The sequence below is a fragment of the Macaca fascicularis genome, chromosome 15, assembly GCF_037993035.2.
Source record: "Macaca fascicularis isolate 582-1 chromosome 15, T2T-MFA8v1.1".
Taxonomy (NCBI): Eukaryota; Metazoa; Chordata; class Mammalia; order Primates; family Cercopithecidae; genus Macaca; species Macaca fascicularis.
Genome location: NC_088389.1, coordinates 20945831 through 20970918, shown reverse-complemented (window position 1 = coordinate 20970918; position 25088 = coordinate 20945831). Strand labels below are relative to the sequence as shown.

The following is a 25088-nucleotide window of genomic DNA, read 5'->3' as shown; positions in this document are numbered from 1 at the left end:
AAGGAGGAGAGTGGCTGCCCAGGAAGGAGCCTCAGGAGTTCTTTCCTTGCAGTAGGGGGCGGAGGTGGCGCTAAGGCTGGAAGAGAGTGTGTGGATCCAGATTGTGAAGCATTTCAAACGCCATGCTAGGGAGTTTAAAGATTTTTGCCGAAATGAAATTATGTCATCAGAAGTAGAGCATTAGCTGTCTGCCTGGTGTGCATTAGGTGGACAGAAGAGGGAGACATAGAAAGTAGAAGACTGTTTTAATAAATAGACCAGGCAAGAAATTAGATCCTAACTAAAAACTCCCAAATCTTTAGGCATCCGAGGCATTTCAAGCCAGTTTGAGACAGGGAATTTCCCAAGGCCTCTCCAGAGTAAACAGACTACATTCTTGTCTTGGCTCTCCTCTGGGGAGCCAATGTCATTGACACCAAGCCCAGCATCCTCATGCGCACTGTTCCTCTTGCAGGACTTGGAGCACCATTTAGGGCTTGCCCTCAACGAGGTGCAGGCAGCCAAGAAGACGTGGTTTAACCGAACACTGAGCTCCATAAAGACAGCAACCGGGGTTCAAGGGAAAGAGACTTGCTGAGAGCAGCTGCCGCCTCCCGACACCTTCAGAAAACATGACACCTTTTGTTGCCTTCTTTGGCCAGATGTGTGATTCTGTGACTTGTCCTAGGACCAGAATGTACCTAAGTCAGATCCATAGACGCATGTTGGTAGGTCACTGGACCAGAGCTCATGAAGCAGGCAACCTCTGGGGTAAGACTACTGATACTAACAGGCCTGCTAGCTCAGCCGATGCTCTGGACACTCTAGAAATCACTCCTCAGTGTGACCTTCCAGGCCTCTTCCCCGTGTAGGTCAACACCTCACCCAGCCTGAAGGCTGAGTTTACATGATCAGAGTTAGGGGATCCTTCAGTCTGTTTTTTTTTTTTCCTAAACCTTTTTTTTTTTTTTAAATATACATATTATATATATATATATAGTGGGGGTGGGGCAGGGGATCAGAGATTCAAATAATTCTTTTCTGCTTCAATGCCAGCAGAAGGTCCCCCAGGTAGACATGGAGAAGCACTTTGTTTTAAATAGGAGGGTTTCATAGTTGCATCTGAAGGCACCTGGTTCTGTTAAACTGTATCATGCGCAGGTTTTGGGTTTGGCATTATTCATGTTTCTGATCAATTCTATGCAACTCTCATAGTTCCTGTTATTTTTTAGCATTAGCTGCCAAATGACTTCAAAAGGCGGGGGTGGGTGACTTGACTGTGAGACTGGATTATAACATGGACAAATCTTATTTTGCTTAACGTGTCGTGTGTGTGTGTGTGTGTGTATGTGTGTGTATATATATAAATATCTTTCCCAATATGCCCAGTTGACGGTGTTTAAATTCCAGACTAGGACTGCCGATCTGCACAATTTTATTATGTGGTTATTTGAGCACTTAATTTCACTCAAGGTTCATTGGGCTCTGCTCTCCTCCCTGCCATTGCGGGAGCTGTGGACAGAGCTCCCTCACTTCAAGATTCCTAGTGTTTTTGCACAACAGGTTGTCCAAGCGAGAAAGACTGAGCTGCGTGTCTGTAAATGTCTGCGCAGGGTGCACATGCTGCAAGGTCTCCATCCTGCGGGCCTTTCCCTCCCAGATGGGCTGGGCCTTTGGGCCCTCCTCAGAGTATGCCTGGGTGCAAACCTCACTGTTCAGATGGGCTGCAAGTTCTCACTTCAAAGCTATGGAATGGAGATTTTAGCACCTTTAAAAAAAAAAAAACTTTGACTTCTAATTTATATAGTGATATGCTGACAGGCTGACACGCAGATGGTTTTGTCCTCTTCTCTGCGTTCAGTGTTGAGGTGGCTGCTTACAAGAGGCACTGGTTTTGTATATAAAGACACTCGGGTTGTTTTGTAGCTCTTTTTCTTATTGGCTGTACTAACGCTTGCTGAGGTTATCTGTAATAAAGGAGGTAACAAGTGGCAACCCCCTCCCCACCAACCATCCCCTTTGCTGCTTTCTGTGTCTTTCTTGTTCAGTTACCAAAATAGCTATAAGCCTATCTAATGCTAGGTGTGTGGACATTGTGCTAGGGTAGTTTCAGTGTGTCAACTTTATGAATTGAAATATAAACCAGTAAAATTGTATTACTGTTTCTTTTGTTGGTTTTATTTTAACAGCATATTCATTAAATATTTTGGTACAAACAGCATTGCTTTGTAAAAACCAGTTTGATCATCATGTGCTCCTGTCGCCTCCCCTTCTCCCCCCGTGTCCCCTTCTTCCCCCCCATCCCCTTTTCCCCCCGTCCCCTTCTCCCCCCGTCCCCTTCTCCCTCCCCGTCCCCTTCTCCCCCCCCCCGTTCCCTTCTCCCCCCCCGTCCCCTTCTCCCCCCCATCCCCTTCTCCCCCCCGTCCCCTTCTTCCCCCCGTCCCCTTCTCCCCCCCCGTCCCCTTCTCCCCCCGTCCCCTTCTCCCTCCCCTTCTTCCCCCCATCCCCTGCACACAGAAGCAGAGTCAGAGAAGACCACTGTGTGTGCTGTCAGAGAGGCATGTGTGAGTGCGAGGCAGCCCCTCACCCACCTGTTCAGATGTATGGAGTGGTAGGGTGTGGCGGGCCACATGGGGCAAGATGACTGATGCCTCTGTGTTTATGATGAACATTGCCCCTCTGAGAAATAATGTGCTGCAGTAGCAGGGATAAGGAATACTTGGTGTTTTTGAGGCTTAAGGAAGCCTTACGGGAGGTAAGGGTCAAATTAGACCTTCAAAGGCAAAAGCATCTCACCAAGCAGAGATGGAAGAGGGAATTCCAGGGCCAGAATGTGCACGTGCAGGGGAAATAGCTGAAGAGTAGAAAGGCAGACTGAGCACCTGGGGGACAGGTGTGGTCTGCTAAAAGCTTTAGGGAAAGCAGTGACATGGAGTTGTATCTTCAGAGCCTCTTTCTTCCCACTGCTTGTCCTCCACATCCCTGCACCATACAGATGAGGCTCCCAGGCCTTCTGCTGCCCCTCTTTACCACCTCAACCCCCTTCTCCATAGCAGGAAGAAGAATGCTTCCCTAATCTTATGGTTCCCCCTCCCCGCTTGACCTGCCCTCCAGGACCCCACTTATGCCTAGCCTTTAAGTGGATGCAGGCTGAACAGACCATAGCTTCATGCCTGCAAGGAAGGAAGGGAGGGAGGAAGGAAGGGGGGGGGGAGGGAAGCAGGAAGGAGATTAGATAGATGAGAGATAATAGATAAGATGGATAGATGATTGATAGGGATAGAGATAGAGATTAGAGAGCAGGTGGGCCCTGTGCTGTCTTTCTCCACTGCAAGGAAACTAGGAAAGTTTCTAGCTTAGGACTCAGCCCCTGGCAGGTACTCTTGCAGAAGCCAGGACTGTGGCTCCAGAGCACAGCTAGGTCCCTTTGATGCTCACAGGCTGCAGGCTGGAGGACACATTTCTGGGATCCACATTCTGCATCAGCCTGCTCCATGCTTTTCCTGTCACATGGCTTCGATGTTCAGTAGTGTAGGGACTCGGCAGAAATCCTCATCCCTGCAGCTGCGTATTGGCCCAAGAAAAGGAGTCTGTATACTATTCAGTCTTGGCACACAGGCCTAAAACAACTCAGATGAGGGTCCTGCTTTTGGGGAGGTCCCCTGGTTATGTTGAGGCTGAGATTGAGAATAATAGTGACACTGTGTGGTAAGTCATGTACAGGTGTATGGGATTCTGTGGGAAGGTATGTGTAAATGCAGGAGGGACAAAGTGGTAGTGACAGTGTGACTGACAACTAAGGGACCTGCTAGCTAGGTAGAGCAGCAAGAGGACAGCAGCATTTAGGTGGGAAGAACAGTAGTAGTTAAGTCTGCTTGAGATGGGGTGATTGAGAGATGAAACTGGGTAATTAGGTTGTGGCCATGCCATGGAGTTTGGAGCTGATGAGGAGTCACTGGAGAGTTTTAACCCATTTATGCCAGAGGTTACAAATTTTTTTGTGTGAAAAATCAGACCTTGGCGATGACCTTGAGCAGTAGGATATAAGTAACTCCCACAAGCTTAACGTTCCAATAATGGAACACTAGGCATAAATGGGTTAAGCTAAGTTGCACTTTGAGCAGTTCCCTGTTGATCCTTTAGGAAGGAAAATTGGGAGAAGAAATTAAGGGTGTGAGCAGAGGTGATACATGATAGAATAAGGAATGGAGAACGGAGTCAGTAAAATTTGGTGAGAGTGACGACACACCAGGAAGATACATTTAGCTGTCAGTGTAGAGATTTGAAATAGTCTGGGACTTGCAAGTTGGAGATACTGGCAATCTGCAGCGGCTCAGTTGTTGGTTAGGCATCTCTAGCACAGGGTTTCTAGAACTCATTGTTGATGGTTTGGTTGATTGATACTTTTGTGCTGTAGGGGGTCTGTCCTGTGTAATCCCAGCAGCATCCCTGGCCTCTGTCCACTGGATGCTAGTGCATATACCCCACTCCAACTGGCACAACCAAAAATGTCTTCAGGTATTGCCGAATATTCCCTGAGGGGGCCAAATGATTGAGAACCATTGCTTGAGCAAGCCGAAGCTAGGAGCCTGGAGAGACTGCCTAGGTAATGTACAGCTTAAGCAAGGGCTAGGAGCTGCCATCCAAGGAGCAGGAGGGAAGACATGGAGAATGGAGCACGGACGGCCAGAGAAGAGCAAGAGTACTTTGCGGTGGGGATGAGGGCAGGACTGGAAAAGCTTCATTGGATTTGGGAGCTGGAAGGTTGTTAGGGCAGTGGCCACTACAGTTGAGGTGGGAGGGCAGGAGGCAGACACAAGCAAGTATAGATTTTAAGAAACCTGGCTATGAGGGAAGTGGGCAAGCAAGGCCAATGGTCAGAGGGGACTATGGCAGGAAGTGCAGTTGTGCTGGGCCACTCAGACTGTGGTTCCAACCTTGGGCACCTGTTGTCTCCTGCTCACGAGGTCAGCAAGCATGCACCGCAGGCTGAGTGGACCTTCTTTGGCAGGCCCTGCTGCAAACCAAGCTGATTTCCAGGGCCTTGATAATTCTCAGTGGGGAGGCAGTGGCTCAGACCGAATGCCAGGAGCCCCAAAGTGTCTGCACCTCTTCTGAATTCCAAGTCCCAGGGGCAGGGGTTGAGTAGTGAAAGGGTGAAGAAAAGAGCCACGGGCTACCAGAATAAGCCCAGAACGCAGCTCCCATGTCTGAGCTGCCCCAACAGTTGTGACAAGCAGAGCCTGTGTGGAGGGGGCGCAGCAGGGGCATGGGCCCCCTTGGGCCTTGGAGACTCACTTCACTGCTTAGGGATGTGCCTGATTCTGACATTGGGATTTTAATCCTCTTCTAAGATTCACTTGGGGGGTGATGAAAGAACAGGAGAGCTGGAGCAGGCAGACATGAGGACTGGAGCCGCCCAGAATGGGCACTGACGCACTCCCAGAACAACAGACATGAGTGCTGAGTTCTCTGCCCTCCCCATTTGATAGGTGAAGAGAGATGGGCTCAGAGAGACGGCTGGGATGCTGACTCGTACTTCTGTCAGTAACCACAGGGTGGCTGCTTAAAGATGGCCCTGTGGGCTGCAGGTAGGTATAAACTGTCAGCACTATACTGCAAGCCACACACACAGAAACTCAAAAGGGTTCAAGGTCAGGCCATACCCTTGAATGCACATTTCACTTAACCTTCCCGAGTTCTGATCTGTGCAGTGGGTCCAGTAGCTGGCTCATCAGGACTGCTGGGCTCTCCTGTGACGCCCTTGGCTCTTTTCCTGTATTCTTCTCCCTCCAGTCGTCAGAACACCCCTGAGTTCAATGATGTTATTCCCAAATTTGAAAGTGAAGGTGAAAGGTCTGCCTGTGACCACACCATCGGGAAGTTGAGTCTTTCCTACCACACACCATCACCTTCACCTCTTTCAGGGCCCAAGAGCAAGAAAGACAATGCTCCCTCCCTTCCTCTCTCCCAGATACACCTCAACAACCTGTCTCCTGTGCTGCTGAGCCCTGTGGCAATTGTGAACAAGAAAGCCTGGCTGTCCCTCAATCTCAGAAAGGCAAACCTGAGAAGGAGGATGGTAATAGCAGAGGGCTGGCCCGGCCGGCTCTTCTTTCAGTCAATTCTTGTTTCGTTGTAGATCCAGCCTGATGATGTATAGGGAGAAGACGGGGCCCTGAGTTACAAAGTGAGGCAAAAACAGGCAGCGCCATTGCCCACACAACTCTCCACTTACCTGGAGGCAGCAGCAGCAGCCCCTGGCCTGATTCCCCACCAGGCCACTTCCCTGGGCTGCCGGATCTTCGTCCTCGTCCCTCCAAGTGGGCTGGGACTACATTGTGGTCTTGAGCTCTCAATTACTAGGGCAGCTCAACTGCAGAAGCCCTGCAGGGGACCAGGCAGCAGGAGGAAGAACCTCAGCTTTGGGTTCCAATTGCTGCCGCCCTCTAGAAGCTCGACACCATTGGGCAGGGTCCTTTAACCCTGAGCCTCGGTTCCCGATCTGTATTGTCTGTCCGGGTATTACTGACCCCGGGAACAGGTGTGACGATTTAAGAGGTCAGCACTCAACATGACATCACTTACCACTCACTGTGCCAGGCTGCCAGGTTCATGTTGAGGAAACTTCACACCACAGAGAGGCAGGGTTTTAAGGATCATTAATAGGATCACAAATTAGGCCCTGGCCCCACCCAAATCACTGTCCATTATCAGGAGCCACCCACCCCCTTCAAACGTCCTCGGCCCCTCCATCCCTTTGCATGAATGGAAGAACCTGTAACATGTACTGAACTAGAGCCTTAAGGGCCACGAAAAGGGAGCCTGCACTTGAACCTTTCACCAAAGCTGTATCCTTCATTTTACCAGAGTGGGTCCTGCACAGAACAGTCCGTTACTGTGTGTGACAGAAGCATTTGTTTTTATTTATCCAAATGGGGAAAATGCAACATGTCAGGGCATTACAGACAAACTGCAGCAGCCAGACAAGAGGGTCAGTCTATGGCAGAGTCCAACATACTCAGCGCGAAGGAGCCACAGTGTGGGTGCTGCCTGGAGGACTTGTGGCAGCAGGGTCCCTTTGGATGAAGGCCAGGCATCTCTGGGCGAGGCACTGATGACGGTCCACATGTGCAGGCTGCTGCTTCAGTCACGCTGAAGGTTTAAAGTTCAGAGTCCTACATGTAATAATTGCCTCAGAGGGGAAGGGCAGTCCATGGTGGTCGTGGTTTCCAGTGTTTTTAAACATAATACACAAACTTATTGCCAAGGACTTTGCACTGCAAATTATACTATTTACACTTGCGTATTCAGAAAAACACAGTAAATAGATACATGATAGATAACTTTAAATAGATTTCTAAAAACTAACTTGGTCTTCAGTGGACCCGAGTGAGCTACAGCCAGGAGTCCAATGCCATGTGTGTGACCGTGCAGTAGGGAAAGGTTTCTATCCACGACTACGCTCAGCCGCCTCCTGCCTCCCCCACCCTTGGGGCTGCTGAAGGGCTAAGGCTGAGCAGGCCTACCTTACTCCTTAGTGTGAGAGCTTCAGGTCTAGACTGGCTGCACCTCCCACCTCCTTCCCCGACAGTTCTGCTTGGAGTGGGTGAGAAGCAAGTCCTACAGGCTCCACTCCTGCAGGACCACTGCACGGCGGGGAAACCAGGACACAAAGGCATGGGGCTGTAGGGCTAATGGTATGATGAACCTGGCCCTAGGCCGGCCCCTTCCCTGGCACCCCCTGCCAAAGCAGCCTTGGGAACAGGCCCATCAGCCTCACTGTTCCCGGAAGTACAATTGCCCTAACTGATGATTACCTTAGGAAACCTCCTTTTGAAGAAGTAGCTGGACCAACCAACCACTTAGACCAAAGGTTCAGCACAACAGGCCAGACAGATGGGTCCAGGATGAAAGGCCTGAGTCCAAGGATGCTTTGGGGAAAACAGGATGAACACTGCTAGGCGCTAAAAAGTGTATGATGTCTGCCCAAGGAAAGGACGACAGCAGGGGGTTCCCACGTGGACCAGCTTTCATTTTGCCTCCATAAGCCCTGGTATGCTGGGAAGGACGTCCACCTGGAGGCTGGAGACAGCTCCTCAGAGAGCCAGAGCAACCCTTGATTCCTGGGAGACAGAGAGCGAGGCCCTCTGGTTGGATGCCTACAATTTGGCTCCCCAGCAGCATTTCTAAAAATGAGCTGCCCTCCCTAGGAAAGGTAGTAAGTAGTAGCGAAGCATCTCCCACAGCCATGGTAGGTTCCATCCCTGAGAAGCTGCCATATTAAGTGAGCTAAAGGAAAAGCAGTGCTCAGTACCCCATCTAAGAAATGGGGGTGCAGAGTGAACGGAACCTGATTGTGCAAGGCTGGCCTGAGCATGAAAAGTGATCGGGGGTAGGTAGAGGGATGCATCTAATGGCAGCACCTCTGGCCTACTGTTGGGACAGAAGAGGTATTTTTTGCAACCAGGGCTTGCCTGGTTACTTCCAAATCATACCTCATGCACCGGCTGCCATCACTACCTTGGGGGTCAGGACTGCAGCCTAAGGGAGCCAGTGAATTGATACCTGCACACAAGGAGGCTTGGTAAGTGACATGAAAGTGCCTTGGAAATGTGTGTGTCTGGATCGAGTGTCTTGCACTGACCCACCACACCAAAATCCCTCAAGAGTGGAGAGCACAAGATACCCAGAACAGAGGAAAGAGGCTGGAAACCTAAAACAATTTGCAAATTACAGGTGGAGAAGGAACTTCTCACCACCTCTCTCGCTAAAACTCCTGTTCTTGATCCATTTCCGTGAACAATGAAAAGAATCTGACTTGCAAAAGCAGCAGAAATATTTTGGTTAGAGTCAAGAAATGTTCTGACCATCATGTTTCCCTAAGCAGGAAAACAGGGCAGATGGCGAAGCGCCTGTGCCTGCCGGCAGAGGCAGGGGCAGGGCTGGCCTGAGCAAGGCTCTTGTCTGTAACTCCACTGCCTGACAGACAAGAGCCTTCCTGTGAAGCTAGAGACACAGTAAGTGACTTGCTGCCACATGAAAGGCCACGCCTGGCACTGCAGCCAGGGACGGGCTGCATTCTCTTTACCCAATGTCCATCTGTGCCAGGCTCCAGTTTGTCAGTTTCCATTCCATGAACCCAGAAACTTCTCTAGAAAATGTAGCAAGTGCTCCTCCTTAGAGCTGAGAAGTTCCACACCTACCATAAGAACTTGAGAGCCACTCCATGTCCATAAGAGAGGAGACCAGGCAGCAAAATCCTAGAGGCACTTCTGTACCAGAGGGAGCCCGACAAGTCTAAAGACAGCAGCCACCCAGGGACAACTCTCTTCTGTAGCCCTCACCTGATTCTCAGAGATGAGCAAAACACAGCTTCACTGAGAGTAAGCAGCACCCAGTTCCTCAAGTATAAGTGGCTTCCTGCCTCTCCAGGGCCCGCCAGGCTGCTCAGAGCACAGCACATCTCCCTCCTGCCTTTCCCCACGCCTGGCCCGACTGCGCTGGGACAGCACCACAGGCTTCACCTCCTGACTCTGTCCTGGAGGGCCAGAAACAAGGCTGGGCCCTGTGGAAGGGGGTCACGGTGCAGCGCTGCCAGCCCATGGCTGGTCCCGCCTCGCCAGCATCTTGGGACAGCGCTGTGTGGAGCTGGCCACCACCTCCCAGCTCAGGCAGGGGGGCAAGTGCCTTGCCTTCTCCGAGCTGCATGTGATCCTCACCTCCCCCACAGGGCTGACGGGGCTTCACTGAATCAGCATCTGTGGAGGCGCTTGTATTAGGCCATCCTTCTCCAGCCTTACCTGCCCCTTCACAGCGGACACTGTGCTCCTGGCTATGCACAGCAACAGTAGCTACTCCCAACTTCTGTTCATATCAGGCTGGCGGCAGCTCACGTCCCTGGCACCTCTCCGATGTGCTGAATGGGAGCTCCCTTCAACATGCCTAGAAACCCCTCTGAGAGGAAAGACCATGCTCAGCAGAAGGCACCACAAACACCCGTGGGTTTGTTCCTCACCCCAACTACACTGGGCATTCCTCAATGTGACCACCATGTCTGATTCACCTCAGTCCCCTACGCCTGGCATCAGGCCCGGCCCAGAGCAGTCCACCCCCAAGGGTAGTCGGTTCAACCTCCCTTAGCAGCTGGCAGCCTCTGGAGACGAGAGGTCAGCATCTCTTCTTCTCTGAGGCCTGCTGGCCACAGGCCCAGGGCATGTACAAAGGAAGCAATCTGCTCCACAGAGCGCTGCCGCCATGTGACTTGATTCTGAAGCAAGGGGCAGTCCGTCCCCGCCTCTTTACCTTCATATTCTGAGGCCCCAAGCCGACCTTAGATTGGAGACAGAATGTTTCATTTATCCTGCCCTTGTACATGATCTTTAGGATAGCAGGAAAAGAAAAAGGCTGAAGAAGGAAGATTCTGTCAAGCTCTGTCATGTCAAAATAAAGGTGGGGCGCTCACTGACTACAAGCCAGTGGTCAGACCATCTGTCCAACTCTCTGGGCCTCTCTTCCCCACTCTAACACCAAAAGTACCTTGACCAAAAAGTCCAGACTAAACTGAAAGGTATAACTTAGAACCACAGACATGGTCCTCCATAGCCAGTGACATTTCTAATAAGCATTTGTGATCACATTACCCTCCTGAGCACAGCTGTCCAATGGCTCCCTACTGCCCAGAGAATCCAGTCCACGCTCCTGAGCCTGGCCCTCCTGGTCCTTTATGAGCGGACCCCATGAGCCTGTGTGACTATGCGGAAGTCCTCATTGTTCAACACAATCTCATCCGTCATCTGGTCCTGTTTCCCTTCCTGGAGAACTGCAGCCTCCTCCTCATCTAAGCCCGACTCCAGAGCTGCCTGCCTTCAGAGCTTTCCTGATTCCCCCTCAGCCCTTCTCTTTGAGACCCTACCACCCTGGACTTCTCTGAGCCCTGTTCTGTACGATGTTACTCAAAACCTAAGTTCCATATGGGCAGGAATTACACCGTCCTGTGCATTGAGCCAGTGCTCACACAGAGGAGATGCTCAGGAAGCCTTTGTGGGGAGGTGGATGGGTCCAGGCAGCAGATGGGAAGGAAGTTTCCAGTCAAGATTAAGCCAAAGGGTAAGTCATCTCTATAGTCTAAGGGGTTGGCGAAATACAGCCAACTTTGGCAAAATACTCCCTACTTTGCAGGGGTTGGCAAACTACGGCCCTGTGTATTTGTAAATGAAGCTTTATCAGAACACAGCCATGCTATCTATTTACGTAGTGTCTCTGGCTGCTTTTGTGCTAACAGTGGCAGGGCTGAGCAGCTGTGGCAGAGACCACATGGTCCATAAAGCCTGAAATGCTCACTATCTGGCCCTTTACAGAAAAGATTTGTGGACACAGGTCTAAGGCGGTGCTTCCCATATATTTTCACATTTCACCTCTTTAGACGTGAGATTTGTGTAGCCTGCTGGTTAACAGTGAAGGCTGCTTGCAGCTAAGAGACACCTGGCCCTGGAGCTCTGGCCACCCAAAGGCTGACTGGATCCATGTCCACAGCTGCCACCTGAGCTGCAGTCCCCAGCAGAGCTGTAGGAAACAGGTGCAGAAACTCACGCTGGCCTTCAGCGCTCTCTGTCCATTTCGAAGCAAAAGTGGCAGCACTGGGACAGACCGAAAACTGACACCAAAAACCAATCCTCTGGTCACAAGTTCATGGTCCTTTCCGTCCTTCAAGAACTTGGGAAAGAATATCCACACCTTCCCATGGGCTACAGACTGTTCCACAGACGCTGAATCCAACAACCTCCAGCCCTTGCTTAGGTTAAAAATGAACAAAACCGGATTAACTTTTTGCCAAGCAAAAGGCCTCAGTATGATCGACCACCCGGTACCTGTGACTCCTGGCTGGAAAGCCCAGCCCAGCAGAAACTCGGAAAGGGTGAAGATGCTGATAGATCACAAGCCCCTCCCCACCCACCACCAGCGGAGAAGCCGGAGCGCTCCAGCATGATGGAGTGTGGCCCACCAAAGCCCCATTTCCTAGCCCAGTGGAGATGGCCCTCGCTCCATTCGACCTCCTCTGTACCCTGTCAGTATCTTCCTCCACTCCCCTGCCTTCCCCCGTTCTGGTCAGAGACACCATTGTTCTCTCTCTTGCCCACTGAGCAGTGGTCCAGAAGTACTCCAGCAGGTCCCCTCCCCTGGATGGGTGCTGTTGTTCCTTGGCCCAGGGTTGGGGGCCATCATCTTCCCATCCCTACCCAGTCCGGCAGAGGAGCCTGGCCTGTGAGGAGATGTCATTCCTGCTTCTCCATCCCTCTGCTGCTGCACTCCATCAGCCTCCCTCATGCCTCACCTGGCCGATGGCAACAGCCTCGTGCTCATCAGTCCTCCCTCCTGACTCTGGTCCTTGGCTGTCCAACTGTCCCAATCGACCCTCTGGAACTTACCATCGTGGAGGATGGTCATCACTGAAGGACACACCACCCAGGGCCATTCAAGAAGTGACTGCAAGCTGTGTGTCCCACCTGCCACTTCACTCTTAACCATCTCAGGTCCGACGGCAAGGCCCTTCATGCTCTCCAAGTGGGCACACTCTCTCTGTGCATGCCAGGCCCGCCTCTGACTCCCCTCCTGGGGATCCCCTGTCTGTCTCAGTGGGAAGCCTATAGATCTTGGTAAATTACTCAGTAAGCACTTCTCTCCTGAGGCCTGGCTCCTCTGCTGCCCTCGGCAGGAGACCTGGGAATGGGTCTGCCAGCCCCCAGCCCAGAGCCGACAAGGAGGAGCCCTAGCAGGGAGGGGGAGACCCACTGAAGCCTTTCTGCCTGCACAGAAGAGGATGACTCTCATTCTGTTCAAATCCCCTGAGCCTCTTTCTTCCCCTCCCTGTACTCCCCATCTGGGTCAATGATTTCACCTTCTACTCAGTTGTCTAAGCTGCAAATTCTGACATTTTCTCCACTGCTCCTTCTGCCCCAACACAAAGCCTGGTAAGAAGCAGTAGGTGACAGTGAATGTTTTCTCTCAATAAATCTACGTGCCCAAGAAGGGAGACACGGTCTTGGCAGCATCACCAATCACATCAGAGTTCGTCCAAACTGACATTCCACAGAATTTCCTCTTTGCCATCCACACGACCGGCTTCTTGCTGGAACATGCCGATTACAGGGAGCTCATGTCGCACCTCAGCTGCTCTCTCAAGGCCGTGTCTGTCATCGCGGGAGGTGTATTTTAGCTCAAATTGCCCCACTGGCTTCCCATAATTGTCTTTTACCCTTTGGAACCACATACAATAAATAAACATAATCCCTTAAAAAATACCTGGCGGGAGTGCCCACGTTCTCTCCAGTCTCCTCTTCACCAGCCTTAACCTGGTCCTTCCATCTCATTTCAAGGTGCTTTCAGCTTTCCTGAGTTCCCCAGGTGCCAATTTCCATAGGTCTTTGACCTCCCAGATGATGCCTACCATATTCCTTTAACATAGCCTCTGCAGGAACGAGGGGTTTTAGAAAGCTGAGACTTCCGAGAAGTCCCATGACAGAAGAATCCAAGGGGATCCCAACACCAGATTGCTCTGGAAAATGTGTTATTGTGGCCGTGATCCCATGGGTTAGAGTACATGTTTGAAGGCCGAGCCAGGAACGGAGGATGTGGCCAAAAACGAAAACGTAGATGAGGCTGAACATAACATACTTCCAACAGTACATCCGCTGTCCGCCTTCCCAGCCCTGAGGAGCTCTCCAAGTGGCAATTAACGAATTTGCACTCTATTATAGGGTTCAGTTACAGCATGAAATGATCATCTGTAGAAACTGACCCCAACTGTGTAGCTGGCAAAAAAAAAAAAAAAAAAACCCAGGCTGCCGGGCCCAGAGCTGACCGTTTGGCCGCCTTGTCCAGTAGCACACGGACAAAGGAACCAGAAACATAATGAGCCAGGAAGGCTGGATTTTAGGGGGCTGAGGAAGGATCAGGGAGACATGGGTTGGTTTCTGCTTGGTTTCAAGGCACACAGGGGATAGCCCAGAAGCCTAGAGGAAAGGTGAGCAGAACACATCGCAGAGAAGCCAAGGGGGCTTGGGAGACAGAACAGACGCTGGTCTGCACTAGCGACACAAACCACCCGCTCAGAGCACAGCCTCAGACTGGGTGAGCGCCGCCACTCACCGCACTGTCATTTGGGGCAGATCACCTTATCTAAGCATCTGTTTCCTCATCTGTAAAAGGAGAAAATTTCTAATTCCAGTCGTGGTGAAATTCAAAACTAATTCCTCGGAAAGGGCTGCTGTTAAGTCTAAGAACAGTCTAAGAAATGTTATTTCTTCTGGTGGTTAAAAACTAGTGAGGAGCCACAATGTTTTCCCACAGACGAGCAGGGTGGTCTGGAGAGCTCTCTGGGCTCCGCTCTCCCTGTCTGCAGGGTGGGAACGACAATCTATGCACCGCGCTTCTCCAAGGGCTACCAGTGCAGCAAGCCATGAGATGACAAGTGGGAAAGGGCTTCAGAGAGGACTGTGTTCTACGAATGCCAGGCGCTCATTCTCCCTGACACAGTCATGATCTAGAACACGACAACCTGGGTTTCAAAGGTTCCTTTTTCCTGTTCCCCTCCAGGATTACAGCAGGGTGCACAGAAACATTGCCAAGTGCCAAGAAAGATGACGACTTGGGGTGGATGAGGAATACCTTTCCCTGAAAAGGATCCCGCAGCCATCCCTGCACCCACCCATGCCTAAGCAGAGACCCAGCTGTCATTCATTAGCCAAGGAGCTGGTAAAGTGGTTGACAGCAGCAGAAGAATCCGACACGTTCAGCAGGGTGGTTCACAGGCAGCAATTTAGAGACCCCAAAGCTATCCAAGCAGGGCTTACCATACACGGGTCCAACTTAGAGGAAAGACAGCAAACTCCAGGCCGGCAGCCTGCCCTGAGGCCTACTCCACGGAAAACTCCTGGCAATGACCACTGACCTCTGCAGTCTGCCACCACCCATCTCTGCTGAGTACTTGTCCAGGGACACCCCCTTGTACTTACAGCCCAGACCTGGGCTGCTGCCCCTCTGTGTTCCTCTTCCTTGTCCCCAATGAGCCAAAGCCTCACCAGCCTGCCTTCAGAGTCTGGCTTCAATTGTTGAAGACATCCTCATGACCTATCTCAGGCCAGGCAGAGAACATGCACTCAGGAAATATAAGCTAAGTGAAAACACATACCTCAGATTCCACTGAAATTCAGAGAAAAACAAGCTTGAGATAAAAATGCTTCTTCCTCTGTTGATACAGATGCAATGCAGCCATTCAGTCTATCCTTCCAGCATGTTAGATGGTTCTTCACAACCAATGTAAATGAAAAGAGCCCTATTTTAGGCCAGTTTATCTGATCTGGAGGCACCTCAAGTCAGAAGGCCTACCTTCCAGGAGAGCCCGTCCTGTCAACCCCAGCCTTGTAATCCACAGCAGATGGAACAGAAAAAGCTTTAGAACAGAGCTAGGTTCCATGAATGGTTCTAGCACTTAACTTGGAGCATCAGTGTCTTTTGTAAACTAGGGATACCACTACTTCCAAGAAGGTAGTTGGAGAATTCAGAAGAATGTCCAAATGCCCGGCGCACAAGATACAAATGGTGGCATCTCTCCTTCCCCTTCCCTTCCTACTTCTTCAATCTACTGCTGCCCCAAATGACCTAAACTGAGGGCTACTGTTCACCTCATTACTTGGGGGCATTTAGCGGACACCTGAATGCAGAGACCTTTAGTCCAGTGTGAAACTGCCTGGGCAAATGGTGGCTATCTTCACCCTGCCCACCAGCAGGATGGCACAGTTCATTTGCAGAAATGGCAAAGTTCTGCCAAGAGAGACCAAGACCCTCCTCAGAAGGAGTAATTAATTAGAATGTTAACGACTGATGAGTCAAGGCAAAAAAAGAAGTCCTCCCTCAATGCTGGCTGACCGAGGCAAAGACTCCACCAAACAGCCTCCCCGGGGGGAATGCACTACCTTTTGCCAAGACATTAGCTAAACAAGTATTTCTTAGATTTAAGAAAAACCTCTTGACTACAAGGTGAATCTTATTTGCCTCCTTAAAGGTAACAGTCCTTATCTATACACAGTTTTTATAAACTTGGAGCATCTGAGGGCTCCAGTCTATGTTTCCCACTTAGCTCACCTCTTACCAACAGCCAAGGATGCATCTGACCACCTTTCTGCAGAGGCCCCCAGAATCTTTGTAGACACACAAAGGAATGGAAGGTAAGACGTGCACCCTCTGTTTAATCCAAAAGCACCAATTTCATCATGTACCCATTTTCCTCTTATCGAAAAGAAACTTCCCAACTGTGTCCAGATAGATGGATAAGTAAATGGATAGACAAAAAGAAAGAAGAATAGATGGGCAGATACGTTTTTCTCTAAGACTAATAGGCAGAAGGGAGGCCTCATATGGTGAGGAGTGCAGATTTTTCCCCCAGAAGTATCAAAGCTAACTAGAAGAGACAAGCTATAGGAGTGCTTTTCAGAGAAGCATCCTAGTCAACGGCCTTTTAAGCACACCAGTTTCCTCCTTTCCTTTCTGTGCTGTAAAGGAACTTGCTTTCCACCTACTAAACACGGGTAAGCCCTGAAGGTTACATTATGGAGGCAGCTATAACCAAACACCTTTTTTAAAAATTATTAACGCACTGGTTGGACACTTGGACTCAGCAGGTAGATATTCTAAGATCAGCCCTTATGAAGTTCTAAGCACCCTTAAATACCACCCCCCCAACGCAAAAAAAAAAAAAAAAAAAAAGTATTTACAAACCCTTGGCAGCAGATTGGCTGGTAATTTAACTACTGTAACAGCCGCATGAGCAATTTCCTGAAGCTTGGATCCACAGCAACGCCACCACACTAGCTCTCACGAGGTCCTTGGGGTGCGTTTCTTGTCTAAGCCCTAGATACCAGGAGTCCTCTCCCAAAGCCTGGCAGTGAAGCCTATCAGCACCAATGAACCGACACAGCTCCACCCTGAGCAGGCCATGCACCTGCCTCTCCAACACCTATTGGCACAGCCTCGCCCCCCTCACATTCATCCTCACCTCGGCCAACCATGGTAACAACACTCAACATATTACTGAGTACGTACTATGCACCAGGTACTGTTCAAAACATATTATGTGTATTAACTCATCTAATTCCTGAGCCCCATGGGAATGTGCTGGAAGGAGAGAAATTCTTTGGCCCAGATTCCCACATGGTTTCTAGTCTCTATTTCTAGCTGTGCTGTAAAGCTTACATAACCTAATTTGCATTATGGTACTATTTTTAAAAACCTCCGAAGATTGCTGCTTCAAAGCATCAATGGAATCTGTTAGTTCCTACCTAAAATGATAATGTGGGAAAGGATATCTATTCTTACAACCAACTCAACTGGAATTATTGACTTAAAACAGTCTTTCGGGAAGAGGCTATTAAGGAAGGAAGGGACTCATTCTTATATAAGTACTAGCTCTGTGCTCTGTAAATAAGGGCTACAGAGAAACACATCAATACTGAAACCCACCTCAGCAGTAGTCTCTTGGCTCTGCGGTTGTTACCTATTTACCACCCGTCTCCTTTCCAGGACTCCTAGTAACACTGAGGAATCTGTGTTCACTGGACAGCATGGCGTCAGACTGTACAGAGTATGAGTTTGAATGCGCACAGCCTTTCTCATTCAGGGATTCAGAGGTAGCCACACCCTCTCTCAGGAGGCACTGGCATAAGATGAATGGGAATTAGGGGAAGACCATTCACAGAGCAGGTTGTTTTCAGCCTTAACTGCTCTTAATGACCCTGGTGTATAGGGCTCTGGATTGCTTGAAATCTAATTCCTGGGGTGGGGGCGGGGAAGGCAGGGGGGATCTCCTTAGTTCTTTCCCCTAACTCACTACTGAAGATTTTCCTCCAGTTATTAATGAAATCTAGGAAACAGGGAAATTATGGTGAATGATTGATTATAAGGGTGAAACTTTCTCATTTGTCATTAAAAAAATGTGCTCAGTGTTTAAATTAACCACCTTGTCCTTTGCTCTACTATAAAAACTAACCGGAAAGGACTGGAGTATTTGTTATTCATTTCATTACATTCACATATTGGACCGAGGTCCATGAACATAAACCAGAGTAGGTTTCAGGCTCTCAAAACTGCCAGGGAAATATTTTAAATGAGTGAATTTCCAAGTGACGCCTATTTTGGTGATGTCAGAGGGCCTACATTATTAAATAGTTTACAGTTAAACTAATGACTGGGCTAATATTCTTTTTTGCCACAGTTAACAAAGTATCTGGTTCCCAAAGTAAGATATTTGTAATAGGCCCAATTCCAACAACAAGGAGACTGTCAGAATTAAAATGCTTCCACTGGTCACAGCCTCTGTTCACTTGTACCCAGAAGAGGACCTGGCACCTAACAGGCAACGGGCTGCCTCAGCACGACTGGACCACACTCAGTACTAGTCAGCTATACCTCGTACAGCCTTTTATAGATGCCAAAGCCACATTATATGTACATACAGATTCTGCGTGGAAAAAACAAGAGTTGTTCCAGCAACTTTAAAGTGAGTAATCAAAAGAAACTGCTACTTAGAAACAAATATGAAACATGAAATTCATTTTAATCTACATATATCAAATACAGCCTTAGCACAGAACATCTAACACAATTAAATGCATTTATGGGACACACCTAAATGAAGCAAATCTTTATTAAAATATCTGCCTAACCCTCACATCTTTACATGAACTCCATGATGGTTGAATAAGATGGGAAATAAATAATCTAGCTACCTAACCTGGAAAAGACAGATGGATTGCTTTAAGTCTATTCGGTCTCCGCAGACTCGATATTCACCACCCCGAGTCTTGCTGAAGTTGGTTCTGCAAATAATTAACTTAGCTCAGTCAATTATACACTTTTCCATAGTTACCATCATATTTTGTTTTTTTGTTTTTTTGTTTTTTTCATTTTCTATTGCTTTTTTTTTTATGGCTTCTTGCTGTTGTTGTATTAGGGCATACAACACAGACCAGAGACTTTCATTTCTCGGAGAAGTTTCTCCCCTTGAGAAATTGGCACTTTGATCCTCAGCTTGTGTAACAGCTTACACACACGGATCCCACCAGCACTGGTACCAACCTTGCTGCTCAGGAAATTCCACTGCTTTGGCCAAAAGAGTGCCCTGTCATTAAAATCTTCTTAGATGAACTGTTCCTATCACTGAATTCTTACATTTAAACAGGTATGTGTGTGTAATTTACATACATGTTATATCCTAAGTTTTTACACACACACACACTTAGTGTAAGTGAAATGTCTGTCTTGAATAAAAAGCAGTTACAAGGGTATTAAAACAAATGTTGAAAAATAACTATTTTACATTTAGACCATACAATTTTTAAAGGTAATGTGATGACATATGACCTAAGAGATCAAATACATCATATATGATTGTCATATATGCATGTTGTGTTAATTGATTATTTTTCTCTTTAATCAGAAAATAAAAGAGCTTACCTTTGTATACTGAGATCACAGCTTACAGTCACTATATCTCAGCCTATTTTATACAAGTGATATGGCTACGAAGGTCCGAGGAGAACGAGAATAAAGTGAGATAAACGTGCTGAAAACTGCTTAAAAGTATTAACCTGAAATACACAGAGGGTCCAACACCAGTTTTAAAAATACATTAACGAGGTATTCCTAGCTCTTCAATTAATAACGGTGGCTGATTCATGATTTTCAAACATTCACCCAAAATTTAAAAAAAAAGAAAAGAAAAGAAAAGGCGAATACCAGCAAAATCTCTCAGTGGTTGGTTCCCCAGGCTAACAATTTGAGAGAGACTACAAACGACTTCAGAACTATGTAAACTCAACTCCTAACTCCTTACTTCATCTAGTCAGCATGAGGTATGTTGGAAATCTACTGGACCAATTACCTTGCACAAGAGATGGGGTACTCCTGCAGCCTGAGGAAACACAAGCTGCAAGCCACATCCCTGGCTAGTCATGGGGCCAGTCCCCATGCAGAGGATATGGCTTCAAGGAGGACCCCTGTTTCTGAGAAATTATAACACTAACTGACGCAGTCAGGAATGTAACTATTTATATGCTAAAAAGTGTAAAAACTGTGAAAACATAGCACAGCTCACACGCGAATTTTAAGCTCTACACTCATCTATAAACTCCCTGACAAGAAACTATGCTAAAAAGGGGTTAAGTACACATATTGCTAGGTTTCCAAAGGAAAAGTTTTAAAACAGACACCGTGGCTTTGAACAGAGTATTGCTCTTCTTTAAAATGATCAGTCATTGCTTTCAAAAAGAAGGTGTCAGAGTGGTGTCTGAAAGCTGGATAGCCTCAGGGTGTCACATTGCTCTTAAGACCAAGACATAGAAATTGCCATTTCAAGCCAGACAACCTGATGGTTCTAGAAGTCAGAGAAGAAATCTTGAGGGCCCAAGTGAATAATAAATGGTGCGACGCTCAGAGGCTGGCAATAGGGGCTGTCAATGAAAAAACCACCTACAGTGGAGAAAAGAGCAGAGAAGCAAAACTTTATGTTAATTTCAGGCAATTTGGTGAAGCCAAGAGCTTCATTTATATTTCTCTGCTCTTTCAGCTGTAAGTGGAATTTTCATTACAAAATGGAAGGGTGGGAAGGGCAACAGGTGGAGGGGGGGAACGCTTAATTCATTACAGAATTTAAACAGTTGAACTTGCATGGTTACCACTTCTAACAAAGGACTGACAGCTCGATTATTTTAAGTAAAGCAGAGAAATGTAAAAGTTTGCAGCAACTGGGCAGGTTTACAACATGGTTAGTAACTTCCAACAAACAACAAAATTAAAAAAAAAAAAGACTTGGTAGAAACCATTTGAAATGACTGCCATCATGTTGGAAAACAGCACAGCTCCCTTTTCACCATTACAGAGGGCATGAGTTATGAAGCAGAGTCAGCTACTTCAAAAGAATTTTCTAACGAGAAATCTCTAGAGAGATTCCAACGTGGAATCCAAATTTGATGACCAATTTCAAATAACAATACAGCTGCAGCTGCCAATTAATAGTATTCCAAAGACAATGAGGACTACTGTAAAGATTTAATTAATAAAAACTGGACACTATCAGCCATGCTTTTTCTTCTCAGTGATGGCTCTGTTTCATCCATAGGTCAGCAAAACGCATCAATGAAACATGAAAACTCCCAGCTGAAATGGGCCCTCTTGTTTATGTCTAGCCACTAATGCACAGGATGAGAATGATAAGTTACAGCTATTTCCAGCAAGTGATGAAGTTTTATTAAAGTATCACCCACCACTAATAAAGACAAAAGACCAAGGAGAAGAAACAAACTAATCATTGTGTAATATATATCTGAGCAGTGACACTAACATTTGTTGTACATTGCCCGTTCCACCTTTATTTAGTGGCCCCAGAGAAATTTGGTACATAAATTTGCCATATTTTGTGAAGCCCATTCTCATGGATGGGCCCTGTCAAGTTCCCAAAAGCAGAATTTAACAGGGAAAACGAAAGCTAATTCATACTAAAAACAGACATTTTTAAGACATGGTGCCTTATAAATATTGACAGGGGACCACACTGCTGCTCTTTCATGGGGGTGAGTACCTTAATGAAACCATTTACCTTCTAGTAACATCATTGGCTTTCCAAACAAGGTGAGAATGCAAGTGGAGGACTTATGTCTGCACCCTTTACAGAACAGCACAATGTTACCCACTGATCCATTTCCACCAGCATCATCAGGTGTCTTAAAAAGAAATGCTGACCCATGGCTGAAACCTGTCACTTTTCACAGCAGCACTCAACAAGAACTGGGACAATCGAAGAGCAAGTTTTTATGGGGACCCTGTTGCTGCTTTAGATTCTGATGTAATTGAAGAGGAAAGGAGACCCTTCAATGAATCCCAGCAAAATCGCTAATCTTCTATCTGCATGAAAAAAGCCAGGGAGTGAACACAATATCTTACAGAGTGAAGAAGGCCACAAGAACAAGAGAGGGTGATTGATTGATTAATTTATTATTTTTAAAAACTTGGAAATTCATAAACTAGGATAATCACATTCTCCTTCCCCATCTCTGGGTAGTGCCATCATTTTAATAAGCGATGCTCGAATAACAAAATGGAACCTTTATCATGGGGATGCCCTTGTACAACAGGAGGACAAAGGGCTTACAAAGTAAGTAGACTGGCTCAAACTAACAATCACCTTTGCTTTGTTTTAGCAGTTTGCTTACAAGTGAATGGGCTTCTAGGGCTAAGTTATTAGTTTTCAATTCCTTGTAATTTGATACCAAAACATATCAAAAATAATAAGCTAAAACAATATTCAAACCCATATTTTATTGGCTTTATTACACACTTCAATATTTACAAAGTTAAAGTTTAAATGAAAAGTCTCTATTGTATTAAAAAAAATAACTACAGCCCAAATTAAAGTGCCCTGGGGCAAATACATATCAATCAACTAAGAATCAGTGACTGCATCAGGAACCAGGCAGTACTCTGTGTTACAACAAAGCAGTTTATTTGTGATCCGTGTTTGAGACTCTATACATCCTTCACAAATTTAATTTTACATAATCTGATACGTCTCTTAAAACTTAAACTTTGAACTGCTAGACTTTTATTTCCCTAGAACAGAAGGGCTGGTATAAGTTATTTTCCAGAAATGAGGTACCGTTTTCACAGAACTGGTTTCTTTTTTTTTTTTTTTTTTCAAGTTTTAGAGAACTAAATTTGCATTTGTTAAAATCAAAAAGTAGGAAAGATGTTCTTTACAAATAATTTTGATCAAGTATGTGTTCAAAGAAAGCAGGATAAAAAGGCTTTTTCTCTAACATTCTGTATTGTACTGTATTGTTGTTCAATAGGAATTAGCTTCTGTCATTTGCTAAAAGAATGAGTAGTGGGGAACAGGATATGTTGGAAATTTCATAACGGGTAACAGAACCATTCTCTTGGGTAAACCTACAGAGAAAAGAAACGGAGAGGACTCCAAATAAGTTGTAATACTCCAATAAAAATTTCAGGTAAAAAAATATCTGACAGTAATTATCATTAACCTTTTCCAGATCAGTCAGCCAACATGTATACCATTTTGCAAGAGGCCCACAAATCACTCACAGATCTATTTTGAAATTGCTCTTAATATTTTGATAAATAATATTTTCCACTCTCAAAATCAGGATGGCTACATCTAGGAAGCAATTTCATTGAGTGAGCTGCCATGAATTCTGAAAATCAAAAGCAATGCTATTGAATGATGTTCTAAATTGACTGTAGAAATCCATATTGGTTCTCAATGTGGCATATCACATATTCCAGGAGAAACGGGTTGTCAAGGTTCAAAGCATAGCTTTCCATGCAGACCTCAGCTCCAGCTGGAGCCATGGCCAGGCATTTATTTAACTTCTTAATGGCTATGGCCAATATTAGCATGGCAAATCTGGAAAGATTAATTGCTTTCTGAATTTGTAATTAATACGTTCTTGTGGCCTCACAAACTTCTGCATACTCAAGCATGATTTGAAATCTGCTCCTATCCCTATTCTACTGTTTAACCTACGGAGAAATCACAAAGCAGCAACAGCAGGTGTTCAAGAGCACCAGATGACCAGAGGGAGACCACCCCACATGCAACAGCTTCACAAAGGCCAAAGACATATTTACCTCACAGCCAAATAAAGCATCGTTTTAGTAGGTTTGCATCACAGTAACATTTAAAAACCAAATCTTTTATGTGAAAAATGGGGGCATCAAATTTCACCAGCTTTGGAAGTCAGTTATATGGCACATGGGAAAGAGGAGCTTCTGATGTGGGGGCTCAGAGGCCACAAGGTGAAAGTGTAATGTTAAAGGAGGAAAGGGAAGAACAAGACAGAAAAAAAGACCGAGGAAAAACAGGAATGTAACTTAGAATCTAGATACAAAAGTATTTTCAAAGGAAAAATCAAACTCTTAGCAAACCTTTACTGAAGAATCTGAAACTTACTGTATGTCTAAAAGAAAGACACAGATTTAAATATCTGCCCCAAGCAGCAGATGCGCTGGCGCTTATACAAGACATAGTACAGTGAGTCTAGTGAGCCAAAATGTATTTGGATAAATGGACCAGACCTAAATCACAGAGAGGATGAGGTGGTCAGGAGACCCAGAAGCCAGCTGAATAGTTAAAAGCAAATGGCCAAACCCAAAGGAACTAGAGAGTTTGAATTTAGAAGGAAATCTGGGTAAGCTTATTATTGCATTAGTCTCCAATTCCTAGTTACCCAATATGGCTCAGTTCAAAATATGGGGAAGCCTTGACCACACCTGAGTGTGCCAGAAGATTTAAAGGATGTAGCTCCAGGCTCTGCACTTTGCCTAAAAGAAAATTTGCTCCGAATGTTTGACCCTCGTAGCTTCACATCTTTCTAGGATATAAACTATTTTAATGGTCAAACTGGTCAAACTATTCACTTTCTACTTATATCCAGTTACAAAATCAGATGAAGCTTCAGTTCAGCAGTGTTTTAGGAACACAATTTGCATCCAAACAAAAATGGCAAAGCAGATGCGTGAAGAGAAAAAGCACAACGCGAAGGTCTGAGGCTCATGTAGAGGACTAACGCTGAGACTGGCAATATGGGAAGAGCCTTTCCCTTCTGTGTGCATGCACACCCAGCCTGGGGCATGCTGACACACACACTCTTGCACATACACTCTCTCATGCTCTCCTCTCTCAATGACAACACCCTGCAGATGGCTGATTCTATAACATGTAGCACCTGAATAGAAAAAAATGTCTAAAAGCATATCACTGACTCCAAACCTATTGCCTCCATTGCCACATAAACCTCATTCAAAAGTTATCCAAAGGGCCACTGGGGTTCATTTATGCATTTGCTTTTATTTTTTTATTTTAGAGGGGAGGAGAGAAACACCTATGATACTCTAGCATGTACTACAGACTTCCTGCAGTGAGCACTTAAGACTGCTGGTGAAACCCACTATCACTTCCTCTCTAGGGCCAATGATACCCATTTACTTCAACCCCAAAGCAAAGTTATGCAAAAGAATGAAGACTACAAATTTGAAGTAAG

The 25088-nt window shown here is 46.7% G+C and overlaps 2 protein-coding genes across 34 annotated transcripts in view; one reads left to right on the top strand and one right to left on the bottom strand.

The window, feature by feature from the left end:
- RABGAP1 (RAB GTPase activating protein 1) overlaps nucleotides 1-2200 on the top strand; it is a 175632-nt gene extending 173432 nt beyond the window's left edge. For all 20 annotated transcript variants that reach the window (XM_074016618.1, XM_074016616.1, XM_065530107.1 and 17 more), the window contains one exon: nucleotides 455-2200. In XM_074016618.1, coding sequence (XP_073872719.1) covers nucleotides 455-577 — 123 coding nt within the window. In that variant the 3' untranslated portion in view covers nucleotides 578-2200. The remainder of the gene's footprint in view (nucleotides 1-454) is intronic.
- A 4678-nt stretch (nucleotides 2201-6878) lies between these two features.
- The window catches only part of STRBP (spermatid perinuclear RNA binding protein), a 75001-nt gene continuing 56791 nt past the window's right edge, over nucleotides 6879-25088 (bottom strand). For 5 of the 14 annotated variants that reach the window (XM_045372587.3, XM_005580817.5, XM_045372589.3 and 2 more), the window contains one exon: nucleotides 18909-20502. In XM_045372587.3, coding sequence (XP_045228522.1) covers nucleotides 20408-20502 — 95 coding nt within the window. In that variant the 3' untranslated portion in view covers nucleotides 18909-20407. Of the gene's footprint in view, nucleotides 7135-18570; nucleotides 18852-18908; nucleotides 20503-22002; nucleotides 22975-25088 lie in introns of those variants that run through there. The other 9 variants (XM_074016612.1, XM_005580819.4, XM_074016613.1 and 6 more) reach the window with 4 other exon arrangements.